Source organism: Thamnophis elegans, chromosome Z (assembly GCF_009769535.1).
Source record: "Thamnophis elegans isolate rThaEle1 chromosome Z, rThaEle1.pri, whole genome shotgun sequence".
Taxonomy (NCBI): Eukaryota; Metazoa; Chordata; class Lepidosauria; order Squamata; family Colubridae; genus Thamnophis; species Thamnophis elegans.
The window spans coordinates 93071152-93097695 of NC_045558.1; the positions used below are offsets into that span (position 1 = coordinate 93071152).

At 39.9% G+C, this 26544-nt stretch overlaps 1 protein-coding gene across 1 annotated transcript; it reads left to right on the forward strand.

Moving 5' to 3' along the window:
* Positions 1-21153: 21153 nt before the first annotated feature.
* LOC116521229 (la-related protein 6-like) lies at positions 21154-25156 on the forward strand. The gene is given in 6 exon segments (XM_032235918.1): positions 21154-21164; positions 23019-23097; positions 23099-23183; positions 23186-23229; positions 24104-24979; positions 25010-25156. Coding segments are annotated over 6 exon segments (1242 nt in total).
* Positions 25157-26544: the final 1388 nt, after the last annotated feature.

Consider the following 26544-nt stretch of genomic DNA (forward strand, 5'->3'; position numbering starts at 1 on the left):
AAATGAGAGAAATAGTTTGAACCAGGTTTCTCCAGTTAAGTGACAAAAATAAAATATTGAAATGATGTGGAGGAAACCAACCAGTGGGAGTATTTTAGAAATTATATGGGGTTGATACTATGTGAAAATAAAACAAAAACATAAATGACAATGCCCAAGGGAAGAAAAGACCACATGAAATAAATGCTGTGAGAATGCTGAAAAATGCTAAAGCTATTGGTGTAAATATAACTGCAGAAACGCTAAGAGGTGATTTGCTTATGACTGTACAGCATACTTCCTGTGTGTTCTGAAGAGTGCATCTGTATCCAACAGTTGGAACATCCTGTTTCCTTATAACAAGATGAAGGAAGATTCATTTATTAAAAGTACTTGGAAACTATTTGGCAAAAGTCTTCTGGAAAAGTACAAGAGGTAAATATTAGCAATATTTCAGAAGTGGAGGGCAATTTGGAGTGGAGGGAGAGGAAATAAGACATGGATGTGTCTTATATTTCAGTGTGTAAATACTTTATTATGCAAGCAATGCTATGTTGGTATAGAACTCGATGTACAGTAAATGTTAGATAAATTCTATAGTTCCATAAGGAATATGAGTCTGAAAATTAATTTATTGAAGACCTAGTTATGTTTGATAGGGAAATAGAGTGAATAATTGCAAATTATAAATGATTAAAAATGAGAGAAATAGATGAATATTTGCTGAAGATGGGGAAATAAATTTATTAATTAAATTGATATAATTAATTATATTGATTAATTGATCCCATCTTGCTAATGTGTCTCTGGGCAGGGTATAAAGAAAATGCAGAAGACAATGCAAAGTCAACCAAAGAATAACTACAAAAATAATTATAAATGATAAAACTATTAAAGCAATAATCAGTGAGAGAGCGCCATTCATTTCCTTAAAAAGCAGAGCCCCTTAGGAAGTTTTCTACCAACTTCCCAGGAATCCACAGGCCAGATGACAAAGTCATGTCTTAAGGCTCTTCCTGAAACCTAGTAAGGTTTGGGCCAATCTCACCTTGTGGGTTATGATGTTCCAAGCACTGTGGTAGAAAAGGGTCTCCTCTTTGGAATAATCAAATAACATTTCTTTCTAGATAGGCTGACCAACCTACCCTTTCTGCTGGGTTTGATAGGGCAGGTAGATATACAAATAGTCCTCAACTTACAATTTTTTCATTTAGTGACCAAAGTTCATTACGGACCTGAACAAAGTGTCTTATGATCATTTTTCACACTAACCATTGCAGTATTTCAGTGGTGGGATTCAATTTTTTTTTACTACTGGTTCTGTGGGTGTGGTTTGGTGGGTGTGGCAGGGGAAGGATACTGTAAAATCTCCATTCCCTCCTGATCAGTTGGTAGGCAGAGAATAGATGGGGGGTGGGGCCAGCCAGAGGTGGTATTTACTGGTTCTCCGAACTACTCAAAATTTCTGCTAGCAGTTTTCCAGAACTGTCAGAACCTGCTGAACCCCACCTCTACAGTACTCCCATGGTCGTGTGATCAAAATTTGGATGCTTAGCAACAGGCTCATGTTTATGATGGTTGCAGGGTCTGAGGATCATGTGATCACATTTTGCATTCTTCTGACAAGGAAAGTCAATAGGGAATCCAGATTCATGTTACAGCCATGTAACTAACTTAACAACTGCAGTAATTCACTTAACAAGTGTGGCAAAACCCACTTAACAACTTCTCAGCAACAGAAATTTTGGGCTTAATTGCAGCTTTAGCAATAACACTTACGTACCGCTTCATAGTGCTTCTACCGCCCTCTCTAGGCAATTTACAGAGTCAGCCTATTGCTCCCAACAATCTGGGTCCTCATTTCACCCACCTCAGAAGGATGGAAGGCTGGGTCAACCTTGAGCCAGTGAGATTTGAACTGCTGAACTGCAGCTAGCAGTCAGCTGAAGTAGCCTGCAGTACTGCACTCTAACTACTGTGCCACCTCGGCTCTATAAATTGAGGACCATCCATAATTGGAGCAGGATATGATAAGCCATCCCTTAAATAGCTTGGTGTCTATGCCACCCATGGTGCATTTGCTGAACTGAAAATGAATTTGGATTAGATAATGTCTTTGGCTATTTTGGTTAAATGGCAGTGTATTGGCTATATTAGGAGATACACAAAAATAAGTAATGTGAAAGAGAAGCAGAATACTAGCAAATATTAAAGTAGAAAAGATAGAAACAAGTAAGAATGCAAACTGAATCAATTTAGATATAGAGTATTGTACTGTGCACCAAAGTAATTTGGCCATATATAGTAAGGAGGATGAATGAGGATTGAATCACTAAATAAATACATAAAAGAAGAGTGGATAGTTAAAGAGAAAGCCAATAAATAGTGCTGGTGATCAGATGGAGGTAATGAAATCCTGAATCAGAAAGAGATTGGAAGTTAAAAGAATAAAAGACAATATGAGTATAAAGCAGTGCAAGTGGTTTGGAAGGTATGAAGAAATATAATGAATTGTACCCGTTTAAACTAGATTCATCTCCTTAATTTTCTTGGCTTATTTATTTCTTATTCCTTTTCTGAGCTATTCCAAACATTGCTTACCTTGGTATATCTATCTATCATTTAGGAAAGGATAAGGAAGTTTTGAAAGAGGTCAGTTGTCTGCCAGATGCTACTGCCAGCAGTCAAGATGCGTATTTTTAAGTTAGTAAATGATGCCAGTAAGGAGTATGATGTTGCTGTTATTGTACATCTTGGCATGAATGACCAAAAATATGTACTCTCTGTGCAGAATGATTTCCAAAGCTTGGGAAGAAATTTAGTAGAATAGGCTGTAGGCTTACTTTTTCAGGGGGTTTATCTGAAAATAGTCTGAATAAATATACCCAGTCTTTAGTAAAATTTTAGGCTTTCAGTACTTCCTTAGACAGCTCAGGAAATGTTGGAATCCTAATTTCTGGAACAAGGAAAGTTAACAAGTAAACCAAATAGGGCCAAATGTTTAATTATTTCTGAAGTTAACCTGTGCCTCTAGTTTTCTAGTCCATTCACATCAGGGAACCAACACTTATCCTGTAGCTTTATATTCAGCAGATTCAGAGCACAAAAGAAGTGGACGTCCCTCTCTTAATGCTAGTTAAACACACTTGGAGATAATCAGGCAGATTGATTTTGCTTCCTCTTTCAGTAGCTTACAAGTTCTTGGTGTTATACTCAAAGGCCGTCCAGTTCCCCAGTTTCATTTTATAAGCAAAGCTTGTCCTCTAGTGGTGATAGATGCAAGTTTGCTCTCTAATTATTGTATGTAGATTGAGGTGTCCTTGGTGCTCTCTGAGCTTGCTTGTTTTCTTGCAGATATTTCATTACCCTAACTAGGTAACACCATCAGTTCTAGTAAAGAGTGCTATTTGTTGTCAGTTTATATTTTTGTGTCTTGCCTGTTTGTGTGGGTGGGGGCTGTCTTAAGAGATTCTTTGGTTGGGTTTACTGATGGCTTTTTGTCAGTTTCTTGATTGTGGTATTGCTTACTTGATTGTTGGTCTGAAGTTGACCTTGGAGTTAATCTGTGATGTTCTGGGTGCTGTAGGTGCTGTAGTCTTTTTCTCTTTTGGGCTGGTGATTGTCTCGGTTGCATAGACTATAGATGTTGTTAATGTATATGTCTCTATTGATGGCTGATTTGTCAGAGTGCCAGGCTTCTAGAAATTCCCTGGCATTTTTGGACTTGGCCTGGTCTAGGACTGACACATTTTCCCAATTGAAACGATGGTTAAATCTGTCTATATGTTTTGAAATTAAAGAATTTTCATTATGTCTTCTAACTGCCAGGTGGCGTTCAAGGATGCATTCTGCCAGTCTTCTGCTTGTTTGTCCTAGCAGTTGTCACACTTCTTACATTGTGTGTTGTCAATGTTTCCTGTTTCTTCTTTTGAGTTTGCTGGGTCTTTTGATTTGCTTAGGATTGTGATGGCGAACCTATATCATGCATCCACAGTTGGCACACGGAGCCATTTGTTAGGGCACATGGGGCGTTGCCCTGTCAGCTCCAGTGCGCATGCGCACCCTGGCCAACTGACTTCGGCTTTCTTTTTCTTACTGTTTTTTGCCCACTGGAGGTTTCAGGGAAGCCTCCTGAAGCTTCCAGAGGGCCTGGGGGGCAGGGGAGGCTGTTTTCACCCTCCCCAGGCTCCTAGAAAGCCTCTGGAGCATGGGTAGGGTAAAAATGGGTCCATTGGGGGCCAAAAGCGAGGGCAAGGGCAGGGGTCGTGCACGCATGCGCGCAGAGTGTGTGTTTGCACACATGCATACAGGGGGTCGCATTATGGGTGTGGCACACCCACGCATGACCCCCCTCTGCTCCCCCCACTTTGGGCACGAAGTTCGAAAAAGGTTAGCCATCACTGGCTTAGGATGTTTTGACTTTAGTTGGCTTGTGTGTTACGCTGATTCCCTCTGGTTGTAGTAGTCTGTTGGTGGTTTCTGAGATATTCTTGATGTATGGCAATGTAATTCTTTTTACGATTTATGTTGGTTGTGCTGTATTGGGTTGAGAATGTTGAGAATGGCATAGAAGCATTTAAAACTGATTCATTGAGCCTGTCTTTGAGGTTTTTCTTTTTCTTTTCTTTTTTTATTTATTGTCCCAAAGGTGCTTTTGAAAAGGCAACTGGACTATTCTTTCTGTGAAATAACTTTTTAACATTACTTTTGAATTTCCCTACTGCCAGTTTAAAATTATGCCCCCCCTTTTTTAGATTTTTGCTTAATATTGAAAACACTGTCTTCTAGAACACATTCACATCCTTAATATATTTAAGTTTCAATCATGTCTTCCCCACTTTGTCGTCTGTTCTCCAGGCTGTAAATATCCAGTTTCTCCAATCTTTCCTGTGCCTCATATCTTGCACTATTTTTGCTGCCCATCTCTGGATGCAACTCAATGTTATCAATATCTTTGTTTAAGTGAGGTCTCTAGAACTGGACACTTTATTCCAAATGGGGTTTGACCAGTGATGGGATTCAATTTTTTTTACTACTGGTTCTGTGGGTGTTGCTGGAGGGGGGGGCGTGGCAGGGGAAGGATACTGTAAATCTGCATTCCCTCCCCACTCCAGGGGAAGGATACTGCAAAATCCCCATTGCCTCCCCATCAGATGGGACTCTGGAGCCAAAGAATAGATGGGGCGGGGCCAGTCAGAGGTGGTATTTACTCGTTTTCCAAACTAGTCAAAATTTCCACTACTGGTTCTCCAGAACTGGTCAGAATTTGCTGAATATTACCTCTAGATCTGACAAAAGCCCTGTATAGCAAGATTAGGACCTCCTTTTTCCTGCTGATAATCCCTCTAGTATGCCAGGATTTTATTATTTTGCCTTCAGAGAAGCTTAGCCATACTTCAATTTACAGTCATCTGCTATGAATTCATCTAAATCTTTTTTCCCTGATGGTCTATCTAATAGTATACCCACAATACCTTATCCTGTTAGAATCATTGCTATGGGTGAGCGGAAACTTATTTTACCTGACAAAAGCTCTCAATATATTCCACAATGGAAGAAAAGGTTTATAAATTGTGTAGGAAGAAAACAGACACTTCTTCTCTCATTCTGAATGGAATGCAGCATTTAGAATTTTGCCTCTCTTAACAAAATATTTGAACAAAACAGCAAATATACAGGAACTGGCTTCATTTGAAGTGCATTGCTGGGGAAAACAGTAATTGGAAGACAGATGTGCTGTCCTTACAAATAATGTGCTTTCTGGGCCCACAAAATATAAAACTGTGGTCTTAAAATGCCAGATGTTATAGGAAGATGGCTTCAGTGGGGGCTTTGATGTACAACATTGCTTTTCCTACTGTTTCAAATGGATAATAATACAAAAATTGCTTTGTTGGACCAGGGGAAGAGGGGTTTTTGGGGTCCAACTCTCTGCTGGTTTTTGTAGTTGAATGGATGCTTCTACTGAAAAGTCTCATGGAAATTGTTGGAATCCCAAGCCTTTGATTCTCAGGAGACCAACTATTTCTATATATGGAGATTCAGTCTGATCATTGGTCATGAAAATTATTTATGAGCCTTTTATGAATTTGACAGGTTGGGAAGAATACTTTATTTTGTTGGCATTCCTAAACGATCCAGCAGAGGGCAGGAAAATGCCAGCAAAAAAAGACCAGGCTAACATCAGACCTAGTTTAATGTAAAAATACACCATTTATACTTTTTCAGTGCTACAAAATCAAACGTTTAGTGCAGAAAACAATGAAAATTAAAGGAGGCTGTGCTTAAAACAGCCTTTTTCTATAATGTGTCAATCAGACCAAGAGGAAAATATTTAAAACAGAGAATAAAACTTCCCAATAATTCTTTTCTTCTAAAAGCAAAGTATATCCACTGTTTACACAAAGTCTGCTCAACTGGAAGCCATTCAGCTGCTTTCAACTTAGTTTCAGCTACATCACTGAAAATATTTGATTATTGTTTTAACAAACAATGTTTGGAATTAACAGATAGGTTTAGCCCATGATTGGAGCTATAATAAGGCTAATGTCAGGGTTCCAAATAACACCCCAAAAGATCCCAAAATGAACTAGCTGCAGGCCTGACAGCTAGAGTACTGGAATGGGTACAACCTCTTTCTCCAGTTCCTCTAGTTTTAAAATCTGAAGAGGGTGTAAGCACATTTCCTTAACAGTCCCCTGTGTTGTTCACTAATGTAACTATCTTTCAGTTGTCTATAAGTACTTATTGACAGATAAAGATAAAGTAGAAGGTTACTTGGAATCAAATAAGCTTTCCTTCAGTTCACATATTGAATAGCTACTTAAATTGATTGATTGATTATACAATACAATACAATAGCAGAGTTGGAAGGGACCTTGGAGGTCTTCTAGCCCAACCCCCCTAAGTGCCATCAAGATGTGATTAACTATTGTTGAGAATTTCTCTCTGACAATCTGACCCTAACTCAGCCTTTCTGGTCTTCCAATGGTGCATTCATTGCCATTGTAACTGAATCCATCTATGCTGGTCATCACCTTCTACATTTCTCAGCATTAGAGTTTCTCCAGAGAGGTAGATCTTTGCATAATGTACCTCTTCCCAAATTAATGCAAATGTTGTCATTTGGATTTTCATTTTTCAGAATCTTGTAAAACTCTTCTTCAAACAACTGAAAAAAGAATATATGATATTGACACAAGATATTGAAATCCTAGAAAATTGCTGCTTTTCAGATCTATCAGCAAAAAGCAATAAAGGAACAAACAATCAAGAAATATTCTGCAAGCTAGTACTAGGTAGGGTAGCAATAAAGGCCTTTGAAAAAATATTCTGATGCTATGTGTCTATGCTTGCTGTGCACACAATATTTACCCCATGATGTTCAATGCAAGCAGTAAAATAGGAAGAGTATTGATACTTTTGAATTTTGGTGATGGGCAAAACTCCTGAGAATCATAAATAACCCCCCAAAAAACAAAAACAAAACTCAAACAAATTGGTTCAGAGTTTTTATTTGAGACACAAATGATTAGGCCCAAATTATCATATTTTGAACACATAATGTGAAATCTCAGCTCCACTGAGAAGTCTATAATGCTGGAAAAGATAGAAGGAAAAAAGAAGAGGACAACCAGTAACAAGGTGGATAGAATCGATTACAGTAGTGATAGGTATACCACCCAAATACCAGACTGGTGACAGATCAGAAAATATATGTGGGGTCACTGAGGGCAACACTGAGGTGATGACACATATAAAAAGGAAAATTCAGTATAAATGTGGTTTTGAGTACAGAAATGAATGGAAGACTTTGTCTGGATTTTTTAAAAAGTCAAAAATTGGTGTATGAATAGCACAGAATGAAAACTAGATTCTAAATCCTTTTTCTTGCTTTCCAGAAATCATGTAAGAACTTAAAATATCTGATCCTACTGTGATTCCTTTACTACTTTGCATTGAATAGCAGGATGTGGGGTTTTTTTTGCATTCCCTTTATACATTCTTGGCCATTAAAATGATACTAAGTGTATATTTCATATTGAGAAGCTTTTATGATACAGTAGTTTCAGTTACAAATTGCAGTCCAAAGAAAGGCACTCAGTGTGGCCAGGTAATAACTGTTTAAAATTATTTGGGCCCTGAAGTAATTTTGTTTAGCTTTTTGGGATAGATGATATTGGAGATGATAGATACTTTTTGAGGGTTCATTTGGGTACACTTTCAATGGTTTAACACACCAATTGATTTTCATGATTCTCTAGCAGAAAATAGCAATAGTAATAGCAATAGCAGTTAGACATATACCGCTTCACAGGGCTTTCAGACCTCGCTAAGTGGTTTACAGAGAGTCAGCATATCGCCCCCACAGTCTGGGTCCTCATTTCACCCACCTCGGAAGGATGGAAGGCTGAGTCAACCTTGAGCCGGTGAGATTTGAACCGCTGAACTGCAGATAACAGTCAGCTGAAGTGGCCTGCAGTACTGCACCCTAACCACTGTGCCACCTCGGCTCCAAATGCATGGGCTGCATGAATAGAAAGTTTATGTTTCTATCTTTAGTATAAAAAGATGGCAAAGTACTGCATTTCTATGAGATTTGGAGGTTGCTCTTCTACATTGGCTGGGTTACTACCTCAAATTTCTCAAGGCCTGCTTTTTACTATCCCAGGTTCTCAAGAAATAACATGCTGCCTGGAAGCTGGTTGTGATTCACATATCTGCTTTTGGTCTCAACCGATATGTATTACTTATGATCAAAGAGTGAGCATTTGTAGGCTGGATTTGGCCCACAGGCAACCAGTTGATAAACAAATCATGTAAAGAATTTGTATGGATATGAAAAGGCCATTAAAACTGAAGCTTAGCCAGCAATGTGAGGAAATGCGTGGATGGTTGTTAATTAAACCTTTTGTTTTGCAAAAATGCCAAAGCAGCTGGGAATTGGCTAAAATGCAGACTCCAGCTTGAAGGAGTAGCTTACATTTCGACTACCCTTTCATCAAACTGTAATTAGGAAAGTCGAAGGTGGGATGGAGAACTACATCCATTTACCCACCCACTCAGCGTGTTTCTGTTCTGTTAAGAGTGAAATGGTCTCTTTTCAGCACCCGGACAGCTCCATTTTGTCTGCAAATGCCTAAGGAAGCAAGTCGGATGTGTAAGAATACATATATTATATTTTTTTGGGGAGAAAGCTTTCCTTTTTGGCGATCTGTTCACATATTCATTATTAAAAAATCACAGTTGAAAACTATAGTTCTTTCTTTATAGTTTTATAATCTATGGGTTGGGTTCAATTCAATTGTGTAACAGGGAGCCCACCAATATAGGATTGTCCCCTAAATCAGAGTGGATATGTGCAGAGGGCTTATAGGATGACGTTGATGAAGTTCTGCCCCAGGTGCCTGATAGACCCTGAAAGGTTCCTGATGGAGCTTGGGACTTTCCCTGAATTCCTTGCTCACAACTCGATCGAAGCCATAGTGGAAGCCTGGGATAGGGCGGCCATTGGGGCCTTGGATCATGTTGTGCCTTTGCAGCCTCTGACCCAGTGTCGATCCCAGGTAGCTCCCTGGTTTACCGAGGAGCTCCAGGAGATGAAACACCGGAAAAGATGCCTAGAGAGTGGTTGGAGGGCCAGCCAGTCTGAATCTGATCGAACACTAGTAAGAATTCATATTAAATCCTACTTAGTGGTGATAAAAGCGGCAAAATGGCAACATTTTTCTGCTCTTATCGCGTCCACAGATAACTGCCCAACTGCCCTGTTTAGGGTGACCCGCTCCTTACTTAACCAAGGAACTGGGAAAGACCCCTTGCAGGATAGGGCTGAAGAATTTGTTCAGTATCTGCAGGATAAAATCACTCAGATCCGGACAGGCTTGGACTCTGATTGGGTAGATTCGGGCGAGTCGACAGGGATGAATCTTGTGGAGGCCATCTGGGATGAGTTTGATCCTGTGACCCCTGAGGGCATGGACAGGATTATGGGGAGACTCAGTGCTGCCACTTGTGTGCTGGACCCATGTCCCTCTTGGCTACTAGGGAGGTGACACGAGGCTGGCTCCAGGCGATTACAAATGCTTCATTGAGACGGGTTCTTTCCCACCACATTGAAGGAGGCGGTGGTGAGACCCTTCCTTAAGAAGCCTTCCCTGGACCCAGCTTCTTTAGCCAACTATCATCCGGTCTTTGTAGCAAAGGTTGTCGAGAGTGTGGTAGCACGTCAGCTTCCCCAGTACCTGGATGAAGCTGTCTACCTGGATCCGTTTCAGTCGGGTTTCAGACCTGGGTACAGCATGGAGACGGCATTGGTCACATTGGTCAATGATCTCTGGTGGACCCGGGACAGGGGATGCTCCTCTCTCCTGGTCCTATTAGACCTCTCAGCGGCTTTCGATACCATCGACCATGGTATCCTACTGCGACGACTCAGGGGTTGGGAGTGGGGGGCACCATTTTATGGTGGTTCTCCTCCTACCTGTCAGATCGATCACAGTTCATGTTGACTGGAGGGCAGGGATCGACCCTGAGGCGCATCACTTGTGGGGTGCCTCAGGGGTCGGTTCTCTCATCCCTCCTGTTCAACATATATATGAAACCACTGGGTGAGATCATTCGTGGTTTTGGGGTACGGTATCATCAATATGCTGATGATACCCAAGTTTTCATCTTTACCCCAAACCACCCAAACGATGCCCTCGATGTGATGTCCCGATGCCTGGAGGCTGTGCGGATCTGGATGGGGAGGAACAGGCTCAAGCTCAATCCCTCCAAGACTGAGTGGCTATGGTTTCCGTCATGCCAATTTGTGCATCTTGTTCCATCTTTGATGATAGGGGGAGAAATTTTAGCCTCCTCAAGGAGGGCGCGCAATCTGGGAGTCCTGGATATGCAGCTTAGTTTAGAAGAACACCTGAAGGCCGTGACCAGGGGGGCATTTTACCAGGTTTGCCTGATACGTCAGTTGCGCCCCTTCCTGGATCAGGATGCTCTGTGCACAGTCACTCATGCCCTCGTCCTTTCTCGCCTGGACTACTGCAATGCTCTTTATATGGGGATGCCCTTGAAAAGTACCCGTAGGCTTCAGCTGGTCCAGAATGCGGCTGCGCGGGTTATCATGGGGGTACCTAGGTGCTCCTATGCTACACCCCTTTTAGGCGGCCTGCACTGGTTGCTGGTTGTTTTCCGGGTACGATTCAAGGTACTACTTATGACCTTTAAAGTGCTCCATGGCTTAGTCCCAGGGTACCTGCGAGACCACCTACTGCCACCGGTAGCCTCCCACCATCCAGTGCGATCCCATAGAGTTGGCCTCCTCAGGGTGCCGTCGGCCAGACAGTGTCGGCTAGACCCCCAGGGGGAGAGCCTTCTCTGTGGGAGTGCACTCTCTCTGAAATAAGCTGCCCCGGAGCTTCGTATAATCCCTGAACTCCGATCCTTCCGATGTGCCCTAAAACGCTGGCTTTTCCAGCAAGCCGGCCTGGCCTGAACAAAATAAAATAAATGATTGATTTAATTGTTAATTTTCATCTAATTTTTAAAATGTTATTGTTAATATTAATTGGGTTTGTTTTTGGATACTCTATCTAATTTCCTTTTTAACTTTTGTAATATGTGTTTTTTTTTATTTTGTATGCCGCCCTGAGTCCTTTGGGAGAAGGGTGGCATATAGATCAAACAATCAAACAAACAAACAAACAAACAAACAAGAGAAGTAAGATCTGTTACTAAGGAAGGAAACAGATAAATGGGACTTAAGCCAGGGGTGGGTTCCTATACCAGTTGGTACCAATTTGCTGCATGCACACTTTGCTGTGTTGCTGGTGCATGCACAGTTGATGAAATGGTATTGGACCTGGGTACTTGAGAGACCGCCTACTGCCAATTACCTCCACTAGACCAATTAGATCCCACAGACTAGGCCTCCTCCGAATTCCATCCGCCGGCCAGTGTCGACTGGCGACTACCCGGAGGAGAGCCTTCTCTGTGGCTGCTCCGACCCTCTGGAACGAACTCCCCGTGGAGATTCGTACCCTCACCACCCTCCAGGCCTTCCGCATAGCCCTTAAAACCTGGCTGTTCCGACAGGCCTGGGGCTAAAGATCCGCTGCCCCTATCTCGAATGGTATGATTGTTGTGCTTTTTAACTATGTATAGTTTTGTGTTCTTGTTAAACTGTTTGTATCCCCCCTTCCCTTTTTGAGTTGTGAGCCGCCCTGAGTCCCCTTAGGGAAAAGGGCGGCATATAAATGAAATAAAACTCAAACTCAAACTCAAATATTGTTCTGCGCATGTGCAGAAACATGCCGCCAACAGCATAAGAGATCAGGGAAGTGGTTTAGGGCCGTGGGGAGCCTGGGTTGCTGCCGGTTTTGCGACCCAGGTCATAATTCCACTATTGGTTCGGATGAACTGGGCTGAACCAGGAGCAACCCACCTCTGACTTAAGCCCATACAAAAAATTTCCCAAAACAACTCCACTCCTATTTTTTAAAAAAGATAAAAGAGGGAAAGCATATCTATACTTAAAAGCTTCTGTTTACTACAGCCATTCTAATTCTAACATAATAGTTTTAAGCCTCTGTTGTATCTGATTCTTAGTTTGCTGTACCTTGAATGAATGATCTGACTACAGTTATTTTATCAACTACTGAGGGAGGTTTTGCATGAATAAAATATTTTGCATGTGTAAAATAATCAGTCATCCTATGCATGGGAAGAATTGTTATGCTCAATACAACATGGATTATGGATTCTCAAATCTCTAGATTACTCTGCATTTCTATTCCTTTCCCTACATAACTTCCATCATCCTTGGGCTGTATAGTTTTTCTTCTGTGGCCAAAAGTTTCAATCAACAGCAGTCCTCCGACTCCTTCCCCAAATCTCTGCCACCATCCTCAGGTGCTCTCTTTTATTAAGTCATTGTTGTTTTCCAACTTGCACTCCTCCAGATGCCTTAGATTAGAATCCTGTTATGTTACAGGACCTTGACCAATCATTAAATGAAGTTTGTTAAATACCCAACAGATTTTAGCCTGGAATAAAAAAAAATGTAGACCATGACAATGAAGGGGGAAAGACTATAATGCAGCATTCCATAATCTGATAGCATCCAAGTATATGGGACTACAGCTTCCATCATTCCCCATACTAGTTGGGCAATGGTTAAATAAAACTGATTCAGTTTTTGAAGACTTCAGCTTATTCTTTCCCTCCATTCTCTTGGATTGAAGAAATGTCTTGCAGGCCTTTGTCAAATACTTGACTGATATTTCATCTGGTATTCCCCTCCCCCCAACACATTGCTCAAACTTTTAAAAACCTAAGCAATGTCAACTGCATGTCTTAGGCTGGCTCATTAGGTGGTTTTTGCAGGCCCAGGGTGCCCCACCCCTGCTGCTAGCATCTATCTGCAGCAGTACTACTAATGAAGCCCTGATGCTCCTCAACATTTTTTGAGGGCTGAGCTGTCTTAAACAATGGATTTACAGATAGGAAAGCAGAGCTGCCTGTCTTTTGATTAGTGGCTTGTGGTAGCTGAAAGGCAAGTCAGAAGAACTGTAAGAAGCTATGACAAGCACACTTCTCCTTTGCTAATGTCATCCAGTAGGGGCAGAGGCCCAAGGGTCTCGCACAGTAATTCATATATTCTGATTTGCCTATATCAGGAAACAGCTGGAGACCACTTAATTTTTACAATGCAAGGTTTTAGGCCATGGAGGCCATGGCCTCAGGCAGCAATATGAGATTTTGAGCCTGAGAACAGAAATTTCAATTAGGCAATTTGGATCCTTTGAAAATTTTTTTTTTAAAAAAAAACCTTTGAGGAGGACTTTCAGAATGACTTTCTCTTTACCAACTTGTGTCCTATGGGCAGAGAGACAAATTATAAAACCTAGAGACAAATATAAATAAAATATTTAACAGATGAGAGAAAGGAAAAGTACCAAAATGCTGGGCTGGGCCTTTAAGGATTGCTGCTCTTCAACCATTACCAATGAAGGAAAAAGACTTGGAAGGATATAATGTGTGTCATTTGTGGCTTGGATGCGGAGCAAGGTTCTATATTGTATGTATGATTAATCAGTTGGGTTCTACTATAATAACTGAGTAGTTTCTCAGCTCTCTCACAATTTTTAAAAATATCATTGAATGAAAAATCACCTTTAAATTCTTATGAACTCCTCTTCCAAAGTGTTTTAGCTTTTAGTTCATTTTTAGACAAAATCGATTTGCTATAATATTTCATGCTCCTGTAAAATCATTGTCACCTTCCTTCAGTTTAATTCTACTTTTCTCTGCTTCTTTTCTCCACTGGTGTAAGAATTAAAAAATGTCAATCACTTGGCCAGACTAAAAAGACCTTTCAGCAACTTGTCCTAACTTTCTCATCATCTGTTGACTTCCAGATCCTGATTGTTACAAAGTGCAGTGGTGAGAAATTACCCTATGGCTCTTCAGATATTCTGCACTGTACTTCATCCATGAATATTGGTCATTCCAATTAAGACAGATGAAAGATGGATTATAATATAATCGGAAGGGACATATATAGTCCAAATATCTGATTGTCTTACAGATCACTTGGAGTTATTTTAAACTGGAAGCATTACATTGGAGAAGAATTTGACTGCAGTTGTTGAAAATAAGTTGAATATGAGCCAACAGCATGGTGCAGTTTCTGGGAAGACTAACACAGCTCTAGGCTGCCCTGCATGAGACATTGTGCCAAAGATGCAAGAACTCCTCATTTTCCTGTACTTTGTACAGGTGAGACCCCTTCTGAAGTACTGTGCATGGAGCACCATATTTCTCAAAGGATATTGATGGGTTTAAGAAGCCCAGAAGACTCAGAAATTGAGACCATGACTTATGAAGATAGGCTGGAATAAGTTGAGGTATTCATTCTAAAGAAAAGAAGAATGGGGTACCTGTGGTCAGGTACATAAAAAAGCATTGTTGGCAGGATGGTCCAAAGCTATTTTTGCTACCAAAAACTACTCCCAAAATGGGGATATGTTGCAGCTATGGTGGTTTTGTAGTTTAGTTTAGTTTAGTTTAGTTGTCTTGTATGCCGCCCACTCCTGAAGGCTCACAATAAACAAGGGAGGGGGGATAAATAGACAAAGACAACACTTTAAAAAAATGCAACATTCACAGTTTCCGTGGGCCTGGATGTTTCACAAGCCCCCCCGGCCTGCTGGAGCAGCCAGGACTTGGTGGCTTTGTGGAAGGCCGGGAGGGTAGTAAGGGTCTGGATCTCCACCGGGAGGTCATTCCAGAGGGCCGGAGCTGCAACAGAGAAGGCTCTCCCCCAGGGAGTCACAAGCCAACATTGGCTGGCAGATGGAATCCGGAGGAGACCTAACCTGTGAGACCTAATCAGTCTATGGGAGGTAATCAGCAGGAGGCAGTCTCTCAGGTACCCAGGTCCGATGCCATGTAGGGCTTTATAGGTAACGACCAGCACCTTGAAGCGGGTCCGGAGACTAATGGGTAGCCAGTGCAGCTCGCGGAGGATAGGTGTGATGTGGGTGTACCTGGGTGCATCCACAATCGCGCGCGCAGCTGCGTTCTGGACTAACTGAAGTCTTCGAACACTCTTCAAGGGCAGCCCCATGTAGAGCCTTATATTTGTATAAATATAAGGAACCATTTCCTAGTTGTAAATCTGTACTGCAGTAGAACTATCTGCCAAAGGAGGTTGTCCATCTTTGGAGGTTTTTAAGAAGAGGCTTGAGAATGATTTAATGAGTTTTCCTATACATTAGTCAGGCTGGTACACATATTCATAACAGCCATTCCAACTTTGCAACTATATTCTACACTGATTCCTGAATGAGAATGCTTATTATGAGGCACATTGTTTTCAAATGTTTTATGCATGTCACTGCACATTTTAAAAGAAAGGTCAGTAAGACAAAAAGTACAGGCATGAATATTCATTCTTAGCCAAAGAAACACATTGGATGATTTGGAGCCATTTGCTATTTCTCAGTCTAAATGGGGAGTGCTCTATAAGCCCCCTGGAATGACTGGAGAGAAAAAAATAATCAAGACGGAATTCTAATAATACCTTCTAAGTAATATATGTTTGTACTGGCCTCCTTAGAACAATGGCTACCATATATTTGCTGCATAAATCCAAATAATTAGTTGATGGCAACAAAGAGAGAATTTTTAAAGAATTTTGTCCAATTGTAGATCATAATACGAATGTAGGGACCCTGTTACACAAAAATCCCCTCTCTAACTTTTCATCTACAAGACCAGGAAACATGGCTTTACTTATTTATTTTGGCAAATAATAATTATGGCTGCATTTCCACATGCCTGGATGTTCTCCCAAAACTTTAAATTCAAAATAAGGAATTTATTTAAAACTTGAAATATTTTATGTATACCATGCTATAACAACAACTTTTAGCACAAACTTTGTTGCCCAATAATGTTTTCCAGTAGCACTTTCTGATTTGAAGTGGATCACCAGCCTAATGCAATTCCCTTTTATATATTAATTATTGCATTTTTCTCCTTGAAGTTTTCTTTTTTGGGTTGGTTTGTGCAAGGTAACAGTTCTACTTAGCTCAAGGCATATCAATTCACAATCAGTGAGTCCATTGTTTGCTATTTTCATTTTTCTGAATTACAGTATTAAAAGTTTTTATTTGTATGATTACTTATACATTTCTCTGAACCAATTTTCAGCCATTTACTTATTCTTGCAAACCAGCTGATTATTAGCTCAAGGAGAGAAAAATGGGCTAAAGCAGTTGTGAGCCATGCATTGAGAAAGCTGTGGTTTATCATCTGATGGAACTCTATAGATCACATGAACACTGCTGCTGATCTTATTTTGAGAAACATTACCATCATGTAATGGACAAATGCTATTCTGCAGCCTAAATAGTGTAGCTTAAGTGCCCAGAAACTCCTATAGGCTTCATTCCGTAAAAGTGTAGAAGACAACAGGATTCTGGCTCCCAGCAGACTATGTAATTTGCAATGTTTTGTTGGCTGTCTGCTTACTTTGCTTCTTGGGAACAGAAGTTATATTTCTGATAATAATAGTAGCCAAAGTAGAAGTCCCATTATGACAGTATAATGCAGAAAGTTAAAAAAAAATCGCAGCCACAAAAGCTCAGCATGTACCTTTTATTTACACAGTGGACTCACTGACCACCTTTATAACATATCCTCCCACCAGTGTTTGGCAGTGTCTAAGCATTGTTCGACAACCAGTTTGATGTAATGGTTAAGGCATCCTAGAAATCGGGAGACTGTGAATTCTAGTGCCACCTTAGGCATAAAGCCAGGTGATGATCTAGGATCTAGGTCACTTTCTCTCAGTCTTAGGAACGAAGCATTGACAATGTACTTCTGAAAAAACTTTGCCAAGAAAACTGCAGAGACTGTTCAGGCAATATCTGAGGATTGGACACAACCGAATGAAGAAAAATAAACACAACTGATTAAGTATGATTGGGGTTGCATTCTACCACATTTGGAGAACACCAGCTTAGAGAAGTTGGTATTATTTCATTTATATGTTACATTCATTTCATTTCTAATAGATTCATTATGGATATTCTGTTTCCCTATGAGAATTGCCATGGCTAAATCAGGGCACAAACCTACTTTGCTAATTACTATAAAATTTAGTACAAATATTGTAAAAGTTGTAAAATAAAAAAAACAGATGGTAATTCATACTCCAAATTTGTGAATCTGAACTTGCATTTCATGTTCATCAGCCCAATTTAGCTCTTTTATTTTGAACTTAAATGGGATATTCTCAGGAAGCCAATGGGGTTTCTTCCCTAATTAATCATTCTTATAGAAAACCCATTGGCCGAGTTAAAACATTGCCTTAACATAATGTCATTTGGCTTGAGCTTAACAACTTTTCCAAACTCAGATGCAGTGAGGTCATGTATGAATCAGACTGCTATGGTTTGTTCAGCAAAACATAAAACAAACCCTAGCTTAGCACTGAGTGAGAACCCAACCAGTGAAATCAGTGGGAGTTAACTTAGTCACAATTGATGCAAGTTGCAATCATCTTAATTGGCCAAATGGGGCTTCAGCTTGGAGTGCAGCTTCCGTGCTGTGCAGTATGAAAGGCAATTTGGAAAGGTGGAATATAAATGTTTCAAAATAAATAAGAATAAAAATGAAAATTCAGATAAGTATATTTATCTCCCCCATAAAATATTCAATATGTGCAGCAAAAACAAAAACATCAGCTTCTGCCTGTTCTTATAATAATTATTTTGGGGCTTTTTTCTTTTTCTTTGGAGGTGGGGTGGGGTGCGGGGAGTGGGTTCAGTTTTGCACCTGGGTTATTTTTTAATCTTGCGTCTTAAATGAAAGAACAGCATTTCAGAATCAACAGATGGAGCTGACAGAAGGAAGACTATATCTTTCTGTGGGAACACACACACATACACACACACACAAGACAACACCCAGCACCAACACAGACCAAGCTTGAGACCACAATAACTCCAGCAACAGTATCTATGGTAACACAAGCTCCTATATAACTCCAGCGAGTCACAGTTAATGAAAACCTTTGAAATGCTAGCTGTTTAATTGTCTTTCTTTTTTTTAATTTTAGAGTTCTTTAAAAAATCATTGGCATTTAAATAATGTACGAAAGAAGCTATAATTGTATCTGCCAAAGCCCAAATTCCTACAGGAACTTCAAAGGCAATTATAGCAGAAAAGATAAAATTAAGAAAGAGAAAAAGAGGAACTCACAATTTACTAAAGGGGAGCAGAAGCAATGCTGCCATCTTGATTCATTTGGGGCCCCAGCAGTCTCCTGCAGAAACAACATAGTTTCATATGCCCCAATTTAGGGTTTCTGGTTGCACAGGGAGAGGGCAATTAAATTGGTGATGGCAAAAACACCAATTCCTAAATTCTAGGGGGCTACAATTAGTCTCTCTTTTTAGAATTGTAATACACATACATACACACACACACACACACACACACACACACACACACAAACACATTCCACAAGTATCAACACCAGGTATCATGTCTAATCACTTACTGGCTCAGTTTCTCTCCTTGATCAGAGGCAATAGTTATGCACTAAAGTCAGAGAGCTTATCACAAAAAAAATCACACTACAAAATGCCTTTACAGGTAGACTTCAACCTACAACCAATCATTTAGCAGCCGTTCAAAGTTACAACAGCACTGAAAAAAGTGACTTATGACCAGTCCTCACATGTGCAACCTGTTGTAGCATCCCCATATCATGTTATCAACATTTGGGTGTTTGGCTACTGGCATGTATTCATCATTTTTGCAGCATCTTGGGGTTATTCCCCTCTTACTATGCAATTTTCCAATCCTACAGCAAGAGACCCCTAGGCTGATTTACTTCTCTATCTGCAGACATTTCTCCCTGTGGTGGCCAAAGAAAGTCTGGAATCATCCCTCAGTTTCATGAGGAGAACGAAAACACAATATGGCTGCATTCAATCATCAGCCTAGTCATATATGGTTTGTTTGGTTTTGGCTTGTGACGTGTAATGTTCAATCGCTGTATGTTGCTTGAGCCCTTGGTGATCATGCCATGGAGTGGCATGCCAATGATCTCTTAAAAGTCTCTGATTGTGGGCAGAAGCCAGATTTTACACAAACATAGAAGCAACACTACTGAATACTAGATTTAAGTAGCTTAATGGTATGATTTGTGGGTTTTCCATTTTTGAGACTATGCAGTCTTCAGATTATCCAACCCAGTCAGGAGGAGGGCAAGAGAGGCAAGAGAAAGGAGGAAAGGTTCGAAATTTTGGGCTTGGACAACCTGGAACTATCTGCCTATGGTCTTAACTAAGCATAGTACACAAAATTGTCTGTTACAACGTCCTACCTGTCAATGACTATTTCAGCTTCAACTGCAATAATACACGGGCAAACATTAGATACAAAATCAAGGTAAATCACTCCAAACTCGATTGCAGAAAATACGACTTCAGTAACAGAGTGATCAACCCCTGGAATGCTCTATCCAGTTAAGCATCTAAACAGGATGCTTAATTAGGGTTGGTGAATAAACAATACTGGTTGGATGCCCAGAACACATTAATCTTAGAACTATCTTGAAGAAATCCAAAAGTTATGGCTAGATTCATGAAACATATCGAACACATCCATGATGTTCAAACCAAAACAAGACTAGACATAGTCTTTTGGTGTAATATGTTTAGTGAATTCAGGGTATATTCAAAAAAATTACTATTACTAAGCCTCAATCAACTACAGTTTATTAGTTTGGTTGATGCCTTTCATTCTATACTCCTCAATGCAGCTCTTTACCTTTAAGATGCTGACTGGCTTCAGCAGGAGAGTTTAGCTTAAATAGCCATACAGGAGCAGCTGCTGATCCCTTTCCTAAACCTTCCCTTAACCTATCTTGCAACAGGTTAGCATTTTCTCAGTCTTTGCTTTTTTTTCTTCAAGAGAGCTTTTGTAAAAAGCCAACAAACTCTATCTGGAATGAGTAGTTGAAGGGCATTTTTCAAATTCAGGTGAACTAGTGGAATAGTTACAACTATTGTAGCTACAACAGTGAGTTCATGTTGTGTGGTTGGTTGGAAAGTGTACTTCAGATAATCCAAAAATTCCTTTTAAAATGTATTACTTGACAGATTAGAAGATGTTCATTATTTCTATTTTTCCTGTGGTAAAATATTTTTCCTCTTTGCAATTTGTATGTGCTGCACAGCGCAGAGGAATATTATGAAAAAAGACCACTTGTGCTTCTGCTCCAACCTAGTTTGTGGAAACAAGGAGAAGTTTGAAGCTGCAACAAGGGGACCTTGAATTAATTGTATGTCTCTGTATCTGGGGGCAAAATAATAGAAATGCAACTTAGTGTTTAGGATTTTGCTGCAACAATTTTTAAATTAGAAGTTACTTTGGGTTGATGCTTGTTTATTTTTAGTTTTCTTCTGAGTCTTCTTAAGAGGATGTTTCACTTTTGAGCTTCCTTGGATGTCTGTGGCTGGATTCATTCATTAAGCTAAACATAATGTGATTTAGCTGAACTGGGTCAGTTTGCAACAATAGTAATTTAAAAATGCTGTCTTTCTACAGGGCTTCTCTTGTGTCTTCTTCACAGAGGAAGCATTCTATCCTACAATGGCTTTCAGGTGTGAATCCCAGCTGAAATGTTTCTTTCCAGCCCAGACCTCTAGATATTTTCCTCCCACTTCCCATTCTCAGTCTGCAAGAAGTAATTTTTTGCCACGAGAGAATATAGTGGCTAGGTGAGCAAGATTTTCCATTTATTTCTATGGGTAAAATCTTCTCTGAACTAAATGGTGAGTGATAAACAGACGGTTATTTTAAGAGAAGAAAAAACAATGAGAAGCAGAGGGGCTGGGCTTATCTGGTGGTGAAATCTCTTCCGTGCATCAAGGGAAACATTCCAGATTGAGAAAACCAACTTCTATTTCAATCTTCCTGATATTCTTCAAAGTGTATTTTGGGAGCACAGATCCCAAAATTTCTAATCAATATTCAGTCGATATACATTGCTTTCTTGGGTTTGGCTTAGTTTGTGTGATTCTAGTCCTTGTGCAACATAAGGCATATATCATGGTTTAAAAACCCATTGTAGTTCATAAACCAGATATAAGGCTTATGTTAATACAGTCAATTATGTTTTAACCATTGCTAAGCAAATAATAGTTTAGTGTGACGTCTCGACCCAATTCTGTTATGTCCATCACTAATGCTGGATAGCCTTCATTCCATCACTGAAGTTTTAATTATGTAGTTTGTTATATAGCATCAGTAACATGATAACAACATAGCAATCCAGGTTTTCCTGGCCAGAGTTTTCTAAATTCTAAAAAAAAAGAAAGATTGTTTTTACACTGTAGTTTTATTTACTTATTACATGAACCCGTCACTTCTGTGAGATTAGTGCCTATATAAACTTGTTTAATAAAATAAATCATAAATAATTGAATTCCATTGCATAGAAAATGTTGCAGGCAGAACTCCTCTTAAATATTACTTTAAGAATACCATCTAAAAATGCAATGGCTTTTCAGGAGGCATTTTTTTTAAACCTCCCAGCATTAGTTAGATGAGATGGCAATGTAAAAGTTGAATAAAATATTTTTTCCATAAGAAATTGTGCATTTACATTGGCTAGAACTCAGATTTGTGTGTGTCCATGAGGAAGAGAATGAAGAGTGCACCCCCTTCTCCAGTCCTTTAACCTGATTCTAGCCCTAGCTTGCAAATGTTTGCCAATTTTGTCAGGTTGTGGCCATATATTGTCCCCCAATAGAATATCACAGACTTTTGATGGTCTTTCAAAAATTGCCCCATTTCTATACCAAATTCAGATGAAGAACACAGCATGCTAAGCCAAAAGCTACAGTTTGCAAGCCACAATCATTTTATTCATACAACATTAAATTAAAGACTGACCAAATTATAGAATGGTCCCAAGTATTAACTTACAATATGTTGAATGAATGTTGAATGTTGATTTTATTTATATGCTGCCCTTTTCCCCCGAAGGGGACTCAGGGCAGCTCACAACTCAACCAGGGAAGGGGGATACAAACAAAAAATTTAAAACGACACAAAAAACAATGTATAATTAAAACACAACAGTCATACCAATTCGAGGCGGGGCAACAGTTCTTTAGCCCCAGGCCTGTCGGAACAGCCAGGTTTTAAGGGCTTTGCGGAAGGCCTGGAGGGTGGTGAGGGTTCGAATCTCCACGGGGAGCTCGTTCCAGAGGGTCGGAGCAGCCACAGAGAAGGCTCTCCTCCGGGTAGTCGCCAGTCGACATTGGCCGGCGGATGGAATTCGGAGGAGGCCTAATCTGTGGGATCTAATCGGTCTAGTGGAGGTAATTGGCAATACAGTACAGGCAAATATAGCAAATATGCAATAAAATTCTATCCACATTTGACCTATGCTACTGTCTTTTTAAGACACTGGCTTTACATTTTTGCTCTTTTTCCTTATCCCTGGATAGGACACAGCAGAACTTTAATGATCTCAGCTCAAGTGCCTCTGAAAGCAGCTATTTCATTATCCCAGATCAACTCCTGATCAAAAAAAATCGTGTCACAAATAGAGTTCTACTTTTCAGATGACAACTTGTTCAAAGATTTGTTCCTCCTGAGGCATATACAAAGGAACAGATGGGATTTGTGAGCATAAAACTTCTGACAAGTTTAAAAAAGGTGGGTAATTTTTTTTTAAAAAAAAGTTTATCTGTAAAGAGAGATGTTAAGTATTGCCTGGATCCAAGGGTCTGAACATCCTATCCTTCCCCAATCTGATGCCCTTCCATATTTGGAATGTCAACTTCCAGGATTGAGGGGGGAAAAAACAGAAAAAGGTATCTTTTAGAAATGTAGATAACAAATATAGTTGTTCAAATGAAAGAAAAGTACTCCCTGTTTTAATACTCTGATAGAATCTTATTTTCCCAAATGTACGTAGATGAATGGTTTTAAATATTGTGTTTTTAAGAGTGCTCCTCATCAAGTATATTGGATTATCTGTCCCATCTACAACTCAAAAGTACTAACCATGGGGGTATTTGTAGAACATGGTAGGCACTGTAGCTCAATATATTTGGGCACCCCAGGATATGGAAAGACTGAACTAAAATATGAAATATTTTTTTCTTTTTAATATTTGTGGCTACTTCAGCTATACAAGGAATTCATAAACTTGTTTTCCTGTACTTTTTACAAACAATATCCAAGCCACTATGATGAGTTTGCCATTTTAGAGAGAGGAAAGAATAATTTTGGGGGGGTATTTGTGATAAATATAAAAGATTATTCTTGGAGGTCACTTCCTTTCTTTTTCTTCGCTTTTCTTTTTCTTGCACTTTTTATTCCTTTTATTTCTTTTGCTAAGTTTGAATTAGATTTTATCATTATAATTTTAATAAAATTGGGGAATTAGAGAGGTTTGAACTACTTCTGAATATTATCTGTATATTCTGAACTTAAAAGATGCTTTATCTCTTGTCAAGAAAGCTTGCATGTCTTTATCAAGGTTATCTTACTCAATACTGATATTTTTCTCTTTAAAAAAACCTAGATGAGATGTTTAACTTGTAACTGGCGAGTGACCCTTTATGCTCTGCAATTCTCGAAGTTGCTGGAACTCAATGAAGATGGGACCAAAGTGAGGAGGAAGAAGCCTATCCCAGAAACCTTTGTAAATGTCCCTCTAAACAAGACGCTCCTTGCATGGAATGTCATTTCATGTGAAGAATCCGCTAGTTCTTCAATCCTGCTTCAAGAAAACTTTCTGGATACACTCACAAAACTGTTCGGGCCTTTTGGTGACATTGCCTGCATACGCATCTTCAGACCTGGCAAAAAGCTTCCCTCCGCAGTGAAGAAATCTACCACTTCTTATCCTGAGCTTTTGAGCAGATGGTGTGCATTGGTGGAATATGAAAGGTTGAAGAGTGCTCAAAAGGCTTTTGAAGGGCTTCGCCACAAGCAGTTCTGTTCTCCTGGGCAAAGCATCAAAGTGATCAACCTCTCTACTCTCAAAAGGACCAATGTGGTCATTCAAGAAGATAGTGAAAAGATTGAAGAGATACTAAAGCCTTTTACAAAATGGTCCAACAAGTTACCAGAAGGCCCCGAAGACTTCTCCCCCCGCAGTTCATCTACAGAACCAGATAGTATCCGAGTTTCTACTCCTATCGTTCCTTGGAATTTCTCCTCTCCTCCAGTCATGTCTACAACTAAGCCTTACAACTCATCAGGTCAGGCCTATAAACCAATTTCCTCTAGCCGATCACATGCAGACGCTGTAGAATCATGCAAACCTTTGTCAAAGCCATTATGCCCCTCACCTATTTCTGCACCAAAGTCAGGCACATTAGAATTACAGAAACCATCCAATTCCTTCTCGGGCAATAGAGTAGGTCCAGGAAACATGGGGACACCAAAGTGGCGTGTAACACCCAATAAACAACCAGGTGTACAGAACCCAGAGTCTTTAAATTTACGCCCACCTTCCACAATCTTCCATAAACCAGAAGTTGTTTGTCCTACAGTGGTCCACCTTCCTCGAGGGCCTGATGGGACCAGGGGTTTCCCCAATATCAGAGGGAGAGGGAGAGGTTTCTTATAACATTAAACTTTGTGATTTACTGGCAGGGGGTGAAATCTTTATGCATGGTGATTGGACATTCTTTGGAATGAGTTCAATTCCAAGGAATCCAGAAGTCCAATGAATAAGAAGGCTCTGGAGAAAAAGACACAGTGCACAGTGTAAAACTGCCTTGTATGAATTGGCAGATACGTTTAATTTCTCTGTTTTGTTTCCCTCATTTAGTCTCTTTTCCTTTCCTTTCCTCAACTCCAAAGAATATTGCTGCTTTCAATATTTGCTTTTCGAACCCCAGCTGCCAGATTTTGTGTTTTTCCTTTCCCACCATTTTTTTTTCTTTTCTTTTTGCAACATGACTCTTTGCATTGACAATGTATTATCAATGGATAAGGTGTCTAAATAATTGATAGTTACAATTGCCATTTAAGTTGTGCATTAATTAGACTTGGAGCACTTGCCTTGTAGTGCTGTGAGAAATTGACGAAGGATATATTGTTCAAGAGCAGACAATAAAAAATGATACTTCAAAGATCTTTTGCCTGTCTTGCTGGGTTTTTTTTTTTTTTTTTTTGCTGCTTCTGTCATTTTTGCCCAAAGCCTTGGACAAGGACAAAAAACCAAGAGCAGCAAGGGTTACATATTGTTTCCTTGCTACTTGGCCTCCAATCTGTTGAAGTAAAGGCAGCCTAGCCACATGCAACTGGACAAGTTAACCTGGTGATGACGAACCCATTGGGATAGGCATGTCAAAAATCCAGAAAATGCCTAACTTGGCTTTGCTGCAACCCCCCCACTCCACCCTGAACATAAACAAACAAAATTTATTCTTTTATTTTAAAAAATACAGTCAAATTGTGTGTGATCTGCCACACACTACTTGCTTTCAGGTCTCCTTTCTGTTGACATTTCCTGGTGACCTACCTGACGTAGCTCTGAGTCCATGAAGCTTTTGTTCTTGAAGCACCTTTGGATAATGCTCTTCTGCCACTTCCAAAAATCACATAAAAGCCTGCCACATTCTCACATGATTTTGAAAGGCCCAGGAGGCAGTGCAGGAGCACAAATGGCCTTCCACAGGCCATTGAGAATACATTCCATTGTCACACAGCCTCCGTTGCCTCCAAAACCTATCTGAGAATGATACATAGTTTCGGGAATAATTGCTGGGTGATGGGAAGTTACCTAAATGTAGTGTGTCATCCTTGGTGTGGCTGTCATAGGTTTACCATTACTGGGTTAACCAAACAGCTGTGAACTTTGAGATCATTCACCTTTAGGGCTTTGGGAACAGTGATCTATTCAATGGCTCCTCCTCTGGTCCATGACTCAGTTTCTATCATTTGTGATTTTAAAATAAAGCAAAATTCCATTGTTATAAAACTCAACATAGGAAGGACAAAGTGCTAGTT